This window comes from Coffea arabica, chromosome 10c (genome assembly GCF_036785885.1).
Source record: "Coffea arabica cultivar ET-39 chromosome 10c, Coffea Arabica ET-39 HiFi, whole genome shotgun sequence".
NCBI lineage: Eukaryota > Viridiplantae > Streptophyta > Magnoliopsida > Gentianales > Rubiaceae > Coffea > Coffea arabica.
The window spans coordinates 2,017,100-2,031,215 of record NC_092329.1 but is presented as its reverse complement, the minus strand read 5'-3'; the positions used below and the strand labels follow the sequence as shown (position 1 = coordinate 2,031,215).

Below are 14,116 nucleotides of genomic sequence, written 5' to 3'. Positions count from 1 at the left end.
TACATTTTTCAATTGGAAGGTGGACTATAATTTGGTACAGACGAAAAAGGAAAACATGACTATCAAAGAGTATTATTCTCTCAAGTGCTCTCAAAGGTTACAAGAGAGGTTGGATGACCTCTATTTATAGGGAACAAAACATAAGGGAACTAAATGGTCAACCTCTAATTACAAGAAAAGTTACAAGATCCATAGGGGAACTGAATAGTCAGTCGTTTCATATTTCAGGAAAACTCAATGGACATCCACCTCTTTTTTAAGTTGTTTCATAACAGGGAGTGCTTGTATTTATTGTTAATGCTAATTTTACTTTTATATAACAAGGAGCTCTAAATTTATTACTTTAAATGACTAGTAGGTTAAATTTAAGTGGTCTTTGGAATTAGATCAGTTACTTCTAGGAGTATGCAGAAGAAATGTAATATGAGAAGCGTATACTATAAAGAACATTAGAAGTACATGTCATGTAAGCATTTGAGAGTTGTTTGAATTCGAGAGATTGGATAGGCAAGAGAGAGCCTGTAACTTCGGTGGATAAATAATCTGCTGATTGATAGATTTGATTAAAGTCCCTAGTTGAATTAACGTTCATCAAACAAGTATTATATGCCTTCTGGGCTCGTATTTGGAAACTAGCGCGCTTTTGAGAAAGCAATTTATTGAAAGAAGTAGAGCAATTCTATGAAGGGTTTCAAATTCCTTTCCAGTCATTCTTCTCTGCCCAAGCTACTTAGATCAGCGTAGTCGGATGGACCATAAGGTGCAAAAAGCTCAGACAGAATGGATTTCTTTCGTCTAGGATTGCAATTCATGTCCCTGCATATTTCATCATTGCAGTATATCTGTAGCATTACACTAACGCAACCTCTTTTAAAGTTTGGATCGGTATACCGGCGCATGCATTTTTCCCATCTCATCACGTTGTGTTCCATCTCTCTTATTGTTGGGAGCCGAAAATTTCCTTCAAGAAAATGTGCTAGCCATTTGGCCCTTATCTCAGTGGTGTATATTGTCGCATGACTCTCCGAGTATCCTACTATTGCCAACTGTGGTATCTTTGGATGGATGCATTCCCTGTCATGTAGTCACAAAGAGGGGAAAATGCGAAATTTTGCATTGGTTTCGGTTTGCTTGTGTAGCATTGCTAAAGGAAACTTAGCAAGGTTGGTTTGAATACCTGTAGAAAGGAGCTGATGATCCAAGCAAGTATTTCTGAAAGTCGATTGACTTAAAAACACTGGCAAATTTCTGGTCGCTTTTATATCCCGTTGCAAAGATGACTATATCCGTTTCCAGGGGCACATCTTCATCATCTACAACTACTCCAGTTTGGCAGAAGCTGAAAGTTTGTGCCTTTTTCAGGATTAGGCAACCTTCTCTAACTATTTCATAGAAGTCAGCTGGCAAGACTGTCAACATACAGGAACGAATCTGCCCGAGGAAGCCGTGTTCCGGAATGATATCATATTTTGCCAGGGGGTATAGCCACTTGAGATAATTCTCGATGACCTTTGAATATATCCATAGCTGAAATCACACTCTCAAAGGTTGGTTAGTGGCTTATTAGTCTTACTGAAGTCATAACTTTGATTTTACTCTAATCGTATTGAGATTTTCTTGGCTTCTTACTTTGTCTTTTAGGTGTTGTCATTGTGAAACTAGAAAGACGAATGGATCGAGAAGCCACGATTGTACAAAACTGGAGGAGGATTTTCTCATTACTAAAATGTAATTACTCAAGGCAAAGAAGAAGGTGTTACCAGGGGTGAGAGCAGAGCAGCTAAGAGCCACAGGAAGAAAGCTTCATCAGGCTTATGGACAGTAAGCTCTGAGACTCTATTCAGGTTCCGGAAAATGAATTCAACCAAATTTTCAGGGACTGACCAGTGTGCAGTCCTGAATAGCAATGTGCACGGATGCTTTGCCCCTGCAAAGATGAATTATTGTCGGTCCTGAGTTTATCTAATTTGTGTGGTAGAAAGCCTTCCACCAAAATTTCAAACATCTTAGGAGGTACCATAATAAACCAGTCTTCTCACCAGCGTATTTTGCAGTAGATGGGGAGAAAAGAAAAATGAACAGAAAATTGAAAAGAATGCTTAGACCTACCATTCACTTTTGCAATTTCGGTTCCAATATCGATTGCAGATTTCTGGAATCCAACTATTGTGACGCGCTTGTTCTTGATGAATTCAGCTGCATTGTCCATTGCAGCATAGTCCATAGAGTGCATGACTTCACCGTCAAATACCTCTGGCCCTTTGTTCATTGAAAATTGTGGGATGTTGGCTAGGCCACTGAACTTCCCAAGGCACAAGATTACAAAATCAAATTGGTATACCTGGCAACAAATCAAGATGAAGATACCCTTTTTCTGCTTCACTTTAATTTAGAATATATTCGTTTTATATGTAACTTCTTTTTTATATTTCAGTTACCACACATTTCATGCTACAACTGTTACTTTAGCCAAGATATCTGCTCTTTCCCATATGAATAAAAAGAAAAGAACTTCAAAAACACGTAGCAGGGGAGGAAAACCAAAAATAATTACAAGATGATCCTGCTACTAATAATAATAATACAGATATACACAGAATAAAACCGTATACGTGCATGCATGTAGTCTCTTTGGATAAAGGAGATTTCGAGAGTACAAATTGAAGCTCCATGATTCATAAGAAAATACCTAAATAAAGATTGAGTGCCTAATCTTTTCAAAAATAAAAAATAAAAAATGGGAAGATTGAGTACCTGAGTGGTATCTGCTGAGGTTTGCAAATCCTGTACGCTGACATGCCATTTTCCTTTAGGTGAGAAGGCCTCACCAGTGCCAGCCCAGAGTTCCCATGAAGACATGTCCTCTTCAGATGATGTACATAAATAATCAACGCTGACGACTTTACAATTGAACTTGATATGTGGAAGGATGTTGAAGTGAAGAGCGTACGAGTAGATGTACTCCCTAACTTGGTTGTGATCAGGGAAGGCCTCTTTTACTGAATCTGACCATGCAAAATCTGAAAAGCGGTAGTGGTTTTTGGGAGTCTGCAGCTTAGTAGAGTCGCAAGTCCTGGACCATACTCCCCCGATGGAACTCCGAGCTTCAAAGACTGTCGGAGAGAAGCCCTTTTGTAGTGCGTATTTGCAGGCAAGCAAGCCGCTAACTCCGGCACCTATAATCGCTATTGTTCTGTTCTCCTGGTTTGGTGCACGGGATTTTGGCATGTGAATGTCCATGGCCATGAGCGTGGCCAAGTGCTAGTAGACTCGGGGTCACAAGATTCCATATTTATATGATTATGCCCAGCCCATGAGGACACCGAATGCCCCTTTGTTTTATTTAAACCATAAACTTTAAAGAAGTTGAAAGACGTGAATTGAACAATGCTACTACTGAGCTTTACTTACGTAATTGGATGATTTTGGTTCTTCTTGGAACGTGGTGGGCTACCAAGAATTGGACGAGGGACAAAATTTTAGACTTGGGAATATACTTGCGTAAGAAGCCAACTGAATCATGCGTAATCAAGGAGGACCCAAACCAAAACGAAGAAGAGTCATGCGTGATCATCTGACGGATGATGCAGGACTCCCGCCGAAATAGTATACGGGTGGAGAACCTTTTAAATTGAGGAGATTTATTGTTTGTTAACTTGTATGACGACCAGCTGTGTAACCGTTTGGTAAGTGGTGTATTAATTCCAGTTCAAGTTGAGAAATTCGAGGCCTCAAAACAGCACCAAATTCAGGGTCAAGATTTGAGAACATCAGCAATATACCTACCATCTGCTTCTTCTTTACACAAATCTACAAAAAAAGACGTGTCTCAAACGGAATTTTATATCTAGTGCAATTTGGTTGAGCAGCAAGCATGGATGACTTTTATAATTGTAACTTGGAATAGTTTTATGTTCTGAGTAGTATCATCGTAAAGATGGGAGCTTATATTTGTTGATTTATGGGAATAAGTGGAATCCCTAACATTTCACCTGATTTAATATTACACCGTAACCCTCCACCAGATTGAATCCATCAACACGTTTTGATTTAGTGGGCAAGGACTTGATTCTTGTGTTAGGAGTGAATCTCGTTATTAATTAAAATGCCCTCCATAGTTGATTTGTAAGAATAATTTAAGTCAGTTCATTCGTTAATTATATATGTCCTAACCTTAGAGTGAGGTGACTCTCCTCTCCTTTCCTCTCTACAAAATTTAATACGACCTCTATAAAGTACTTTCAATTGATTTGTTTATAACTATAGCTGATAAAAAAAATCATATTTAATCTGTCATCCTTTTTAAATTCGACCCAATAAGTATAATGTCAAATTGAGTTGGTTGAAACGAGTATGTTCTTACACATAGTGTGATATGAAAAATTACCAAAAAAGTGTACGAGGATATAAAATCGTTAGAATTAGTGACGAGATTAAAAGGTGAAGGGTTGGAAATGTAAAGGATGCAACGAGAAGTCAGAAGAGGACCAAAAACGTAAACTTGTTTATTATCCGTCCAAATCGCTTAATTTAAGTTGAATATGACCGTTGGAACTTGGAAGCGCTCCCCGTCTCTTTCACTAGAATTCGAAAACTAATCACGTCTCCCTCCCCTCCTAAAACAATCTCCTTAAATCATTTCAGACAGATTAGCACCACCGTCTCATCCCCCATCAACTATCCATCCTGAACCCTCTGCTTTTATTCCAATCAAATTATATTAATCCCTCGTCATCCCTCCTACTTTGCTGATCCCTCGAGGTTCATACTATTCTAAGTAGTACTTAACAGAAGCGTTAGATCATCATTTTTCACCTCCAACAAGATGATGCCATCATCTCGCAAGCCTCCACTGGCCAGATCCCCAATCCACCTTCGCCTCCGACCTCGCCGTCCTCTTCAGTCCAATACAAACACCATCCAAACCCCACCAGGTGCTTCTATGCTTCTTTCTTGGAACTGGAAACTCTCGATTCTTTTTCATTTTTAAGATGGGAATTTTTATATTATGCATTTCTTATTGTTCTCGATCTTTGTGAAATTTCTTTGCAAAATTAGGTTCTTTAACGAAATCCCAGTTGCCTAAAGGTGCTTGTGAGATTGAAGAACTGGAATTGGGTGTTCGCCCAGAGTACCGTACCATTTCTTGTGAATTGAGGGCTTTGGCAGAAATGGTGCATCAGGAGTTTTCCAGCGCAGACTGGGCTGATGCTGGTTTGGTTGGTACTAGCATGAGTGTTAATAGGAGTACTTTGTTTGAAAGGGGAAGGTTCTATGAGGAGTACTCCGCGAGAAGGAACGAGAGGTTGAAGAGGAAGAAGGTGGGGGAAACAGGGGATGGGAAGAAGGCCGTGCATGGTTATGATCTTGGTGTCAGGGTTGAGTCCGCTAAAAGAAGAGGGGAGGCCAAGAGGTTTGAAAGCTTGAGGAAAACGGTTCCTTCTTCTCCAACCGTGGACAGGAGTCAGGCTTCAAGCTCCAGGTATTTGCTGAGGAGCACTACCAGTAAGGAGAACAAGAAGCCACCTTTGGCTTTTGCAAATGTTGAAAGATCTGTTGGGGTGGGACAGCAGAAAATTGGAGTCAGACGGGGTAGGAAAATTTGAGGTTTAAATTCAGATTGTGGAGAAATTGGAGTTTTTTTTTTTTTTTTTTGGTTTCTGAATTTGTTTTGCTAGCTTTCCAATGGTAGATTTAGTTTCTAAAGTGAAAATTTGAGGATTGAAAATTGGAAGATTAATATATATATATATATATATAGTACTATTAGTAACTAATATATGAATGTTATGATGCTTTGCTGACTTTCGAAATTAGAGGCTATGTAACTCATAGCTCAAATGTAATTATCTGATGTTGGTGCCTAAATGGAATTTTGAGCCTTCACTTGCTACATTCTGCGAATCACAATTACGCATGAATGGCCTGGCTGGCCTAACCGTAATTGCAGCTTTCAGCTACCACCTTGGTGTGTTGTAAATCTTGCTCAGATTTATTGGACAACAAATGTTTTCTGGTTCTCTACAGTTGGCGATTGAGTTCACCATTCCATGTACTGATTATCGTACTAATGGTAGAGAGCATCCATTTTTCTGACCACTGTTTCATACTCATTCAAGGGTAATCCCCTTTTTCTGCTTGATTAAACTATTAATTAACATAGAGCCAAATTTTCTATAATGTTCTTTACCAAGAAATAGATTAGAAGACCACAGTTGCCAAGATCGCTCAGTATTCAAGAGCTTGGTTGAAGAAGTTTGGCTACAACAGTAGTCTAGGTATAAAAAACGACACGCTCAACACAAGGAGCCTCTTATCAGAAACTTGTTATGGAGAAGCTTGGATTAAAAAGATCTAGATATTGCCTGCCCGGTAACAATTTAAGAACAGTACCATCCCAGACAAAGCATTCTTCAATTTACTACAAATATAAAAGCCAAATTTTAGTCAGAATTTAACAAACTGCAAGGAAATCCCCTGAGATCTTCACTAAAAAGTTTAGCTTGTATATTGATGTAATCTGGAAAATAGATACACACACCTTAATATCCCCAGAGAAATTTACACGTTGTTGGGATCCGAAGTTTATTATGTTCGTCACCATGTCTAGATGTATGTACAATTCTACATATGCTGAGTCTGATATATGCTGAGTCTGATTGACAGATGTAATCTGGTTACGAACCAGGCCATCAATCATCAGCAAGCTCATCTTTGATTGCTTTTAGTTCGGACCTTCCGCCTCACTGGAAACAACTCCTCTGTTTTCAGAAGAGGCAAATTCTCGCTCTTCATTCTCCAACCTACCAGTCGTACTGCTCTCACTGAAACTGCCTGACTTGTCAGCAGAAGCGAGTTTTTTGATATTCTCCTCATCCTCCACCAGAGTTGCTGTACCGGCCTCACTGAAGGTGGTTGACTTATTGTGATTGTTCTCTTCTAATGTTTCTTCAACCATATAATAAACCTAAAGAGGATACAAAGCAATCAGGGTAGGTTTGGGTCAATCTCGAGTATAACACAAGCAGCCCAAGTTACTACTACAACATCACCCTCAAAATCAACTGTTTATGAAGTTTTGATCATATATTAACAAGGACAACATAGCATCACAACTGGAGTGCACTTCACCAAGTCTCGTAGATCAGGTTAACTATACATAGATATTGGAATCATTGGATTAAACTGTGAGGGGGTCTGAGTATCACAATTAGGACATATTTTCCCTTACATGCCAAAGCAGATAAATTCATAGAAGCAAAGACAATTCAAAACAAACATCCTGCTGAAGAAGAAGCAGTGAATGAAAAAATAAATGTGCTCTGTGCTTATTCCTACTGTTATCACTAATTTAGAAAATTTGGAGAAAAAGTGGAGAAAAATGTGCTTTATTTGGAGACCAAGTGGAGAAAAATGTGTTTTAGGAGTAAATACTGTTAGCAAGAATAACGTTGTAGAGTCTTACCAAGGCTGTCCGAGGTGGGGAGAGTACTTTGAAGGAGTTTGGGCGATTATTGAAATTTGTTTCAGGGACTCCAGGTACGCCTTCAGGGGTTGTAAAGTGGTCCACATCATGCCCCACCTATCAGAAGAGATCATATGACAAGGGAAACAAGCACAAGTCCTTATCAGGTGGAGCAAATTTGCTAATGGTTGAGATCATGTTAATGAAACTGAACAGCAATTTACACTTTTTTGGGATTTTTAGAGGTCTACTGACCCCTGATTGGTTAAAAGACATGTTTTTGTAAACAGAACAAATAGTTCCACAGAATTTCTTACCCTTCCGTGCCCACCAAATTCCCAAGCATCACTATCCAGAGCAACTCTGTATTTTCCAGGCAAGTCACACCCGACTTTGTACCTGGATAACCACAGCACGAACTTGAGCAGTTTCAAAATATGTATAAAAATTAGCTTTGGTTCAACTCACTCAGATTTCATTAATTCTACAGCCACACCACAAGAGAAGCAATGAATAGGATAGTGAAAGGCATCCCTACCCATCGTACATATTCTCTGGATGGAAGTTAAAGACAAATACCAGATCTCCACGTTCGAATACAATGACCTGGACCAGACAATCATCTAAATGAACAGTTGATCCAATGAAAGAGAGATAAAAATCTACCCCACCTGTAGGTCAATGCAAAAAAACTTAAAAAATAAAAAATTAAACAAACAAACAAACAAAAATTACAGCAATCTGATAAGTATAAAGAGCTTGGTGGCAAAACGGCATTTGTGTCCATGGACAACACATGATCGCATTTTAACATCGTATAGTACAATCCTATGGTTTTTCAACTTCATTCCTTTTTTTTTTTTTTTTTTTTAAATCCCTCCCACCTTACCCACCCAACCCAACCCTTACCTCCCCCTCCCCCTTTTTTTGTAAGTAGGAGGTCTTGAATCCAGGACCTCCTACTTACAATCCCTCCCCGCTTACCACCCAACCCAACCCTCCCCCATCTTCATTCACGATGATGATAACGATATAACTGCAACAACATTCCTCATCTCATTTAAACACCTCTCTCCTCTACCTTGTCTTCTTCATTTATGCTGCTCACTATTTGTTTGGATGAAGCAAGGAAAGAGAACTCCTCATCAAGCAAATTCATAGCTTTGTCAAAAGCATTCATGAACTGCATACAAAGAACAGATGGGACAAGTTAAATTTAGAAGTCAGTTACTTTAAGATCCAATTTATGGAATTGCTAACGTAAACAGGAGATGAGATAAAGTTGCTGAAAGACGCTTCTTACCACACAGAAGAATGACATTGAAGAACATTATGGTTATGAAAGATGTAGTTACAACATATTTGTGGTGAATTTCTTGACAATGGAATCATGAAATTATATACAAAAGCAGTATGGAATTACATATTACTAGCAGATAGGAACAGAAGTTGCATGTATATTGCCAGAGATTAACACAAGAATGTGCCTAAACAATAGGATGATAGCAGATTAATACTGACAAAGAACAGGATCTCTGGACCTTGTATCTCAAGTGATCTGTATCCACAAGGTCCCACTGGCGTCTGCATTTCTCATAACTCCAACCATTGCCTTCTCTTGGAAAGTCAATCCATTCGGGATGGCCAAACTACAACAGGTGGTAGAGCATCACTTAATAGTAGTCTTATACTACTGCAACAGAAGCACATGAGAGATCCATTATTCCCCTCCATGCAGCTTTGTATGGAAACTCTCCATTGTCCAGATTAACGAAAAATTAAAACAAGGGAGGTAAGAGCAGATATCTAGCAGTCTTGTCCTTGAACCAAATTCTACATTATGGTTTTGTTTCCTCGTCAGCTGTAAGAGCATTTTATATACGTCTACCATAATTTATATTACTTGTTAGAAATTCAGCTACCTTCTTTTAAGTACCAAAATTCTTTTCATGCTTTCTTGACAAAATTCATGTTCAATGTAGTTCATACAGAGTACAATTTTCAAATACCTCAATCTGATTTTTACTGTAGTAATGATGCTTGCAAACTAGAGGGTCGGGTTGCTTACCTCGTTTCCCATGAAATTAAGGTAGCCTTCTCCTCCTAGTGCCATAGTTATAAAATGAATCATCTGCGTGCAACTTTTTCAACAATCAGAGTCGCATAGAATTGGATGAGACTAAAGACATTGACCAAGACTGACACTTTCTGATTCCCATCTCCCCTTACCCCAAAACCTCATCGCATGACCCCAACACACACCCCACCCCCCCCCCCCCAAACAAAAAAAAAAAAAGAAAAAAGGGAAAGAAAAAAGAAAGAAAGGAAAAAGAGAGAGATGAAATAAATCACAATTCACAGAAAGAAAAACAAGTGGCTAAAATAAAAGAGAGTCTAGTGCAGAAGTGTTAGGTTTTTCTTTTTCTTTGTTTTCCTTTTCCTTTCAGATAAAAGAATCGACACACTGTGCCATCAAAGAGTCCAAACAAACCTTGTGAAGGGCAATTCCTCGCTCAACTTCTGGAGGAGCTTCAGTCAAACAGGACATGTTGGAATACATTTCCTTGTCCATAAGGAAAAAGGCAACTGTCTTGTCACCAACAATTGCCTACTCAAAATAACAACAGAAAAGAAGCATAAGACACAACTCGTATGCTACCAAGTTAAAATCAGAATGGAGGAACTAAAAACAAAAATCAGGACCGGAAAAAAGACTTGGTTCTCCTGGAGAATGGAATAACTGATGTTTGAGGGCAAAAAGCACAAAACTTTTCAACCTGGTCATGGCTCTCTGCATATGCTATGCACTTTTCAGTGTATCTCCTGTTAGTTAAACTGCAAGTTATTTCCTTCATTGACCAATCTTCGTCTTTTTTGTTCTTTAAGTAATCAATCCATTTGTCAGGGATTGCCATTGCTAAGCGGTAGTCAAAACCAATTCCTCCGTCAGAGACAGGCCGACAAAGTCCCGGCATTCCAGAAACATCTTCAGCTACTACAGTAGCATCAGGCAGAATTTTGTGAATCAAATGGTTTGCCAACATCATATATACGACAGCATCAACATCTGTGGCCTCACTGAAGTACTCATTATAGTTCCCTGTGAATGTCGTGTTAATCCCGTGATGGTGATATAACATTGATGTTACTCCATCAAATCGAAATCCATCAAAATTGAACTCCTCTATCCACCACCTAAGATTTGACAGAAGGAAACGAAGAACTTCCCAGTTGGCATAGTTAAATAGTCTGCTATCCCACAACTTATGATACCCACGCTCTCCAGTATGGAAGTATGAATCTTGTGAGCTTTGCCCAACATCAAACCCATTAAGACCATCAGTGATATTGTTACTTGTATGACTATGAACAACATCCATTAATACCCGCAAACCTAAGCTGTGTGCTTTATCTATCAGATACTTTAGGTCCTCCGGTGTTCCAGATCTACTACTAGCAGCAAAGAAATTGGTAACATGATAGCCAAATGATGCATAGTATGAATGCTCCATTACGGCCATTAGCTGTACTGTATTATAGCCATTTGCCTGAATTCGAGGCAAAACATCATCTGCAAATTCTTGATATGAATTTATACGCGGCTCCGAGCTGCTCATTCCAACATGTGCTTCATATATTCGTGTAGATTTGGGATTTGGAGGACGAGGGTATTTAAATTGATACCTGCATAATTTTAACAACTAAGCACTGAACAAGTTTCATGTCAGCAGAAAAGCAAATATCTTGATTCTTTTCTGAAGGCATTAAAACCTTTCCAAGTTGCATACTTTTACTGTCTGAAAACATAGCAATGGTAATTGGCACCACGTAAAAGGCTAGAGGGAAACATATCTAGAATAGATGTACATCTCTAGAACATATCTAGAATATATGCCTTGCAACAACATATCTAGAATGGATGTACACATCTATATATGATGGTATGGAAAAGATTAATGATCAGTAATGTTTAACATAATAATTTTCAGATTCACACCATAATAACAAGATAATAAGTGTTACCTTTCTGACGGTGGCGGATCCCAGTAAACACCATCATAAGGTGCAGCAAATTTTCCCGGGTCTACAGTAGCATACTTTATCCAGGCTGGAATTCGATCAATCCAATCTCCATTGCCATGCTTGAATCTGAACTTGACTCTCGATTTGTGTGGAATGGCTGGGTTCCCATTGCAATCAGGAATCTTGATACTCCATACACCAAATTGATTCTTTTCCATCCTGTGGTTCGAACCATCCCATCCATTGAAATCACCAATTACTTCTGCTTCCCTTCATAATCGATGATAAGTTGAACACTTAGATTAATTACAAATGGTAAAAATCAGAATCAACCTGCATTGCCCCCAAACCTTTATATGCAAGGGAGGAAGCAAAAGCAAGTAGTTCTATAAACCTGAAGGTACTTACTGTGCAGCAGGGGCCCATTCTTGGTAAAGTATATAACCTTTCTCTCTATTAAATCCAAATTTTAGATACCCTGTTTAAAAAACACAAACCACATTAACAATCATGTTGAAGCCTAAGAGATCAGCCAAAATAAAGTTAGTTCAAGAAAGAAACTAAGTTTGTAGAACGAAGAAATCTGACCCTAATAAAAATTTTTGTACTGATAGTGTAACAAACATGCTTAACTACATAATAATTTGCTGGCAAACCATGAAAAGATGTTAATATTCACGTCACACATACTCTCATTGAAAACAATGACAAAGTGAGCTATTTGTTAGATTCAATTTCATCAATACCTTGCGCAAATTCCTCGAGGCTCCCTTCATAAGTTTCAATGAGCTTTTTCTGCTCAACATATCTCATTATTCTGTATCTAAAGTGATCCTTATATGACTCCAATGCTGAATCCATGCCAAAGAGGCCAATATTCTCAGTTTCTACATCAGCTGTTGACATGGTTGAGTTGTCATTTGTCAAAATATCTGAGATAGCTGAAGTAGGTTGCACCTATGGAGAAAATACACCAGAAGGTACAATTGTTAGTGGATGTCTATTTTGAAAGCCAAAGTATGACCGTCATAAATACTGTATATGGCTTTTTCCTCAATTAATTTACAATAGGTCTTGATTATTTTGTGCGTAACCCAAAATCTAGTTATCTCCTGTACCCATCATACTGTTATATAATCCAATATTTGCAAAAACAAACTGTCCTCCTCACCCAAAAAAATAAAATAAAAACTAAGAGGCTCGTACTTTACATCGCTTGAGTTTATGTAAGAAATGCAAAAGGCATGATTCTAGCTGCGGAAAAGATAGTATTCAGTTCTTTCCATTTGATACGGACTATCACAAATTTGTTGAATGATGAACTTGGTAATGCGGTCTAGGCAAGACAAGAAATTCTAAAGTTAGCTGCGTTCAACCTATTTGTTTGAAGAATCCCTCTAGTCATTCCCGAGGAAGCAAATCAAGAAGAAGACCACAAACAAACATACCCTTTCGTGTTTAACACAGCTCTTTGGTGAAGGGAACCCTGCAGCTCGGAAAGATCCAATAATGAGCCTAGTTTGGCATTTTGAGATGCCACACCTGCTACTTGTTGACACCTGCTTAAATGTAAAAAAGCAACAGAAGGAACGATAAGTTATACGGATAGTTGAAAGCGTACTTAAATTCATTACTATCATTTCATGTAACTTTTTCGATATCCTCTACAGCCAAATGTTTCTGGCTTTTCGCAGCATAACCTCATCAAGACTGGTTTCTGAAGCACAAGAAGTCTAACTAGGATCATCCGCTACTACACGCTCCTGCTGACCAAGACGAGCTATCAATCTATCATCGATCATCATCTTCTTCTCGGGATGGTAGTGCTGACAGCAGCACTTTGCTCATAAGGCCTGCCAACCTCCATAACACTGAAGTCCTAGACCACCAAAACCTTCCACCTCCCTTCGCCGCCCCTCCCCAACTCCCCGAAATCAATTCCAGTAACATCACTAAAACATGTGGGAAGAACGATAAAGCACTTAACAACAGGTCAAACGTAAAACCAGATTGCATTTTTATCCTTAGTAATTGTCTAAACTGGGAAATGAAATACCTTTGATGCGTCTTTACTGAGTGAAGAGGGCATTAAGGCCCCTAAAGCAGTTTGCGACAGCAAATTCCAACAAGCAGTTGGCATTTTCTTCTTCTTCTTCTTCTTCCTCCAAAACTTCACCCCTCCGACAGCAACTCTCACTCAAACCATCCACTGAAAGACAAGAGCGAGGCAATGGAAGAATGAATATTAAAATAAAATGTGGTCAGGTGATTATAAAACGAGTCACACATGATAACAGTCCGACACCGCACCGGGCCGCAGTACTGAGGGGGACCCACCCACCCAGGAAATGGTACAACAAACGATTTCTCTGCCGTTCTTTCCTTCGCGATTTTGATTGAAGCAAAGTATATGCTTCCCCACACACACGTCACTGTGCCACGTGAAAACACAACCTCCGTCCACCCAAAAGAAAACAATAAATAAATAATAAAAAAAAACCCAGCAGGATTTCGAGAAAATTTTGATTAGACACCTCTTTATTAGCTGCCATTTCCGCGTCCTATCCCGTCCCTCATTAAGGAAAGTTAAATCATCAATAATGCATGTTATAGCTCTACCGTCACTGC

The 14,116-nt window shown here is 38.9% G+C and overlaps 3 protein-coding genes across 9 annotated transcripts; 1 reads left to right on the top strand and 2 right to left on the bottom strand.

Annotated features, from left to right (window-relative positions):
* Positions 1–622: 622 nt before the first annotated feature.
* Positions 623–3,362, bottom strand: LOC113710913 (probable flavin-containing monooxygenase 1). Its single transcript, XM_027233986.2, has 5 exons — positions 2,755–3,362; positions 2,110–2,341; positions 1,761–1,927; positions 1,178–1,527; positions 623–1,074 (listed from the first exon to the last, which is right to left on the bottom strand). The coding sequence occupies exons 1-5, from the start codon at positions 3,244–3,246 to the stop codon at positions 708–710; spliced, it is 1,608 nt and encodes a 535-aa protein (XP_027089787.1). The 5' UTR covers positions 3,247–3,362; the 3' UTR covers positions 623–707.
* Positions 3,363–4,507: 1,145 nt separating this feature from the next.
* On the top strand, positions 4,508–6,026 carry LOC113712807 (uncharacterized). The gene is made up of 2 exons (XM_027236392.2): positions 4,508–4,934; positions 5,059–6,026. The coding sequence occupies exons 1-2, from the start codon at positions 4,826–4,828 to the stop codon at positions 5,604–5,606; spliced, it is 657 nt and encodes a 218-aa protein (XP_027092193.2). The 5' UTR covers positions 4,508–4,825; the 3' UTR covers positions 5,607–6,026.
* A 459-nt stretch (positions 6,027–6,485) lies between these two features.
* LOC113712805 (1,4-alpha-glucan-branching enzyme) lies at positions 6,486–13,883 on the bottom strand. 7 transcript variants are annotated; one of them, XM_027236388.2, is made up of 14 exons: positions 13,545–13,876; positions 12,937–13,047; positions 12,235–12,445; positions 11,897–11,966; positions 11,489–11,758; positions 10,243–11,149; positions 9,957–10,073; positions 9,534–9,596; positions 9,007–9,114; positions 8,547–8,648; positions 8,004–8,071; positions 7,783–7,864; positions 7,466–7,582; positions 6,486–6,967 (listed from the first exon to the last, which is right to left on the bottom strand). In XM_027236388.2, exons 1-14 carry the CDS (start codon positions 13,626–13,628, stop codon positions 6,725–6,727), a joined length of 2,553 nt encoding a protein of 850 aa, XP_027092189.1. In that variant the 5' UTR covers positions 13,629–13,876; the 3' UTR covers positions 6,486–6,724. The 7 variants fall into 7 exon arrangements, 5 of the variants coding, with proteins under 5 accessions (XP_027092189.1, XP_071924370.1, XP_071924369.1 ...); XR_003453347.2 differs by lacking the exon at positions 8,004–8,071 and having other exon boundaries at positions 13,545–13,883; XM_072068269.1 differs by lacking the exon at positions 8,547–8,648 and having other exon boundaries at positions 13,545–13,878.
* Between the last annotated feature and the right edge of the window lie 233 nt (positions 13,884–14,116).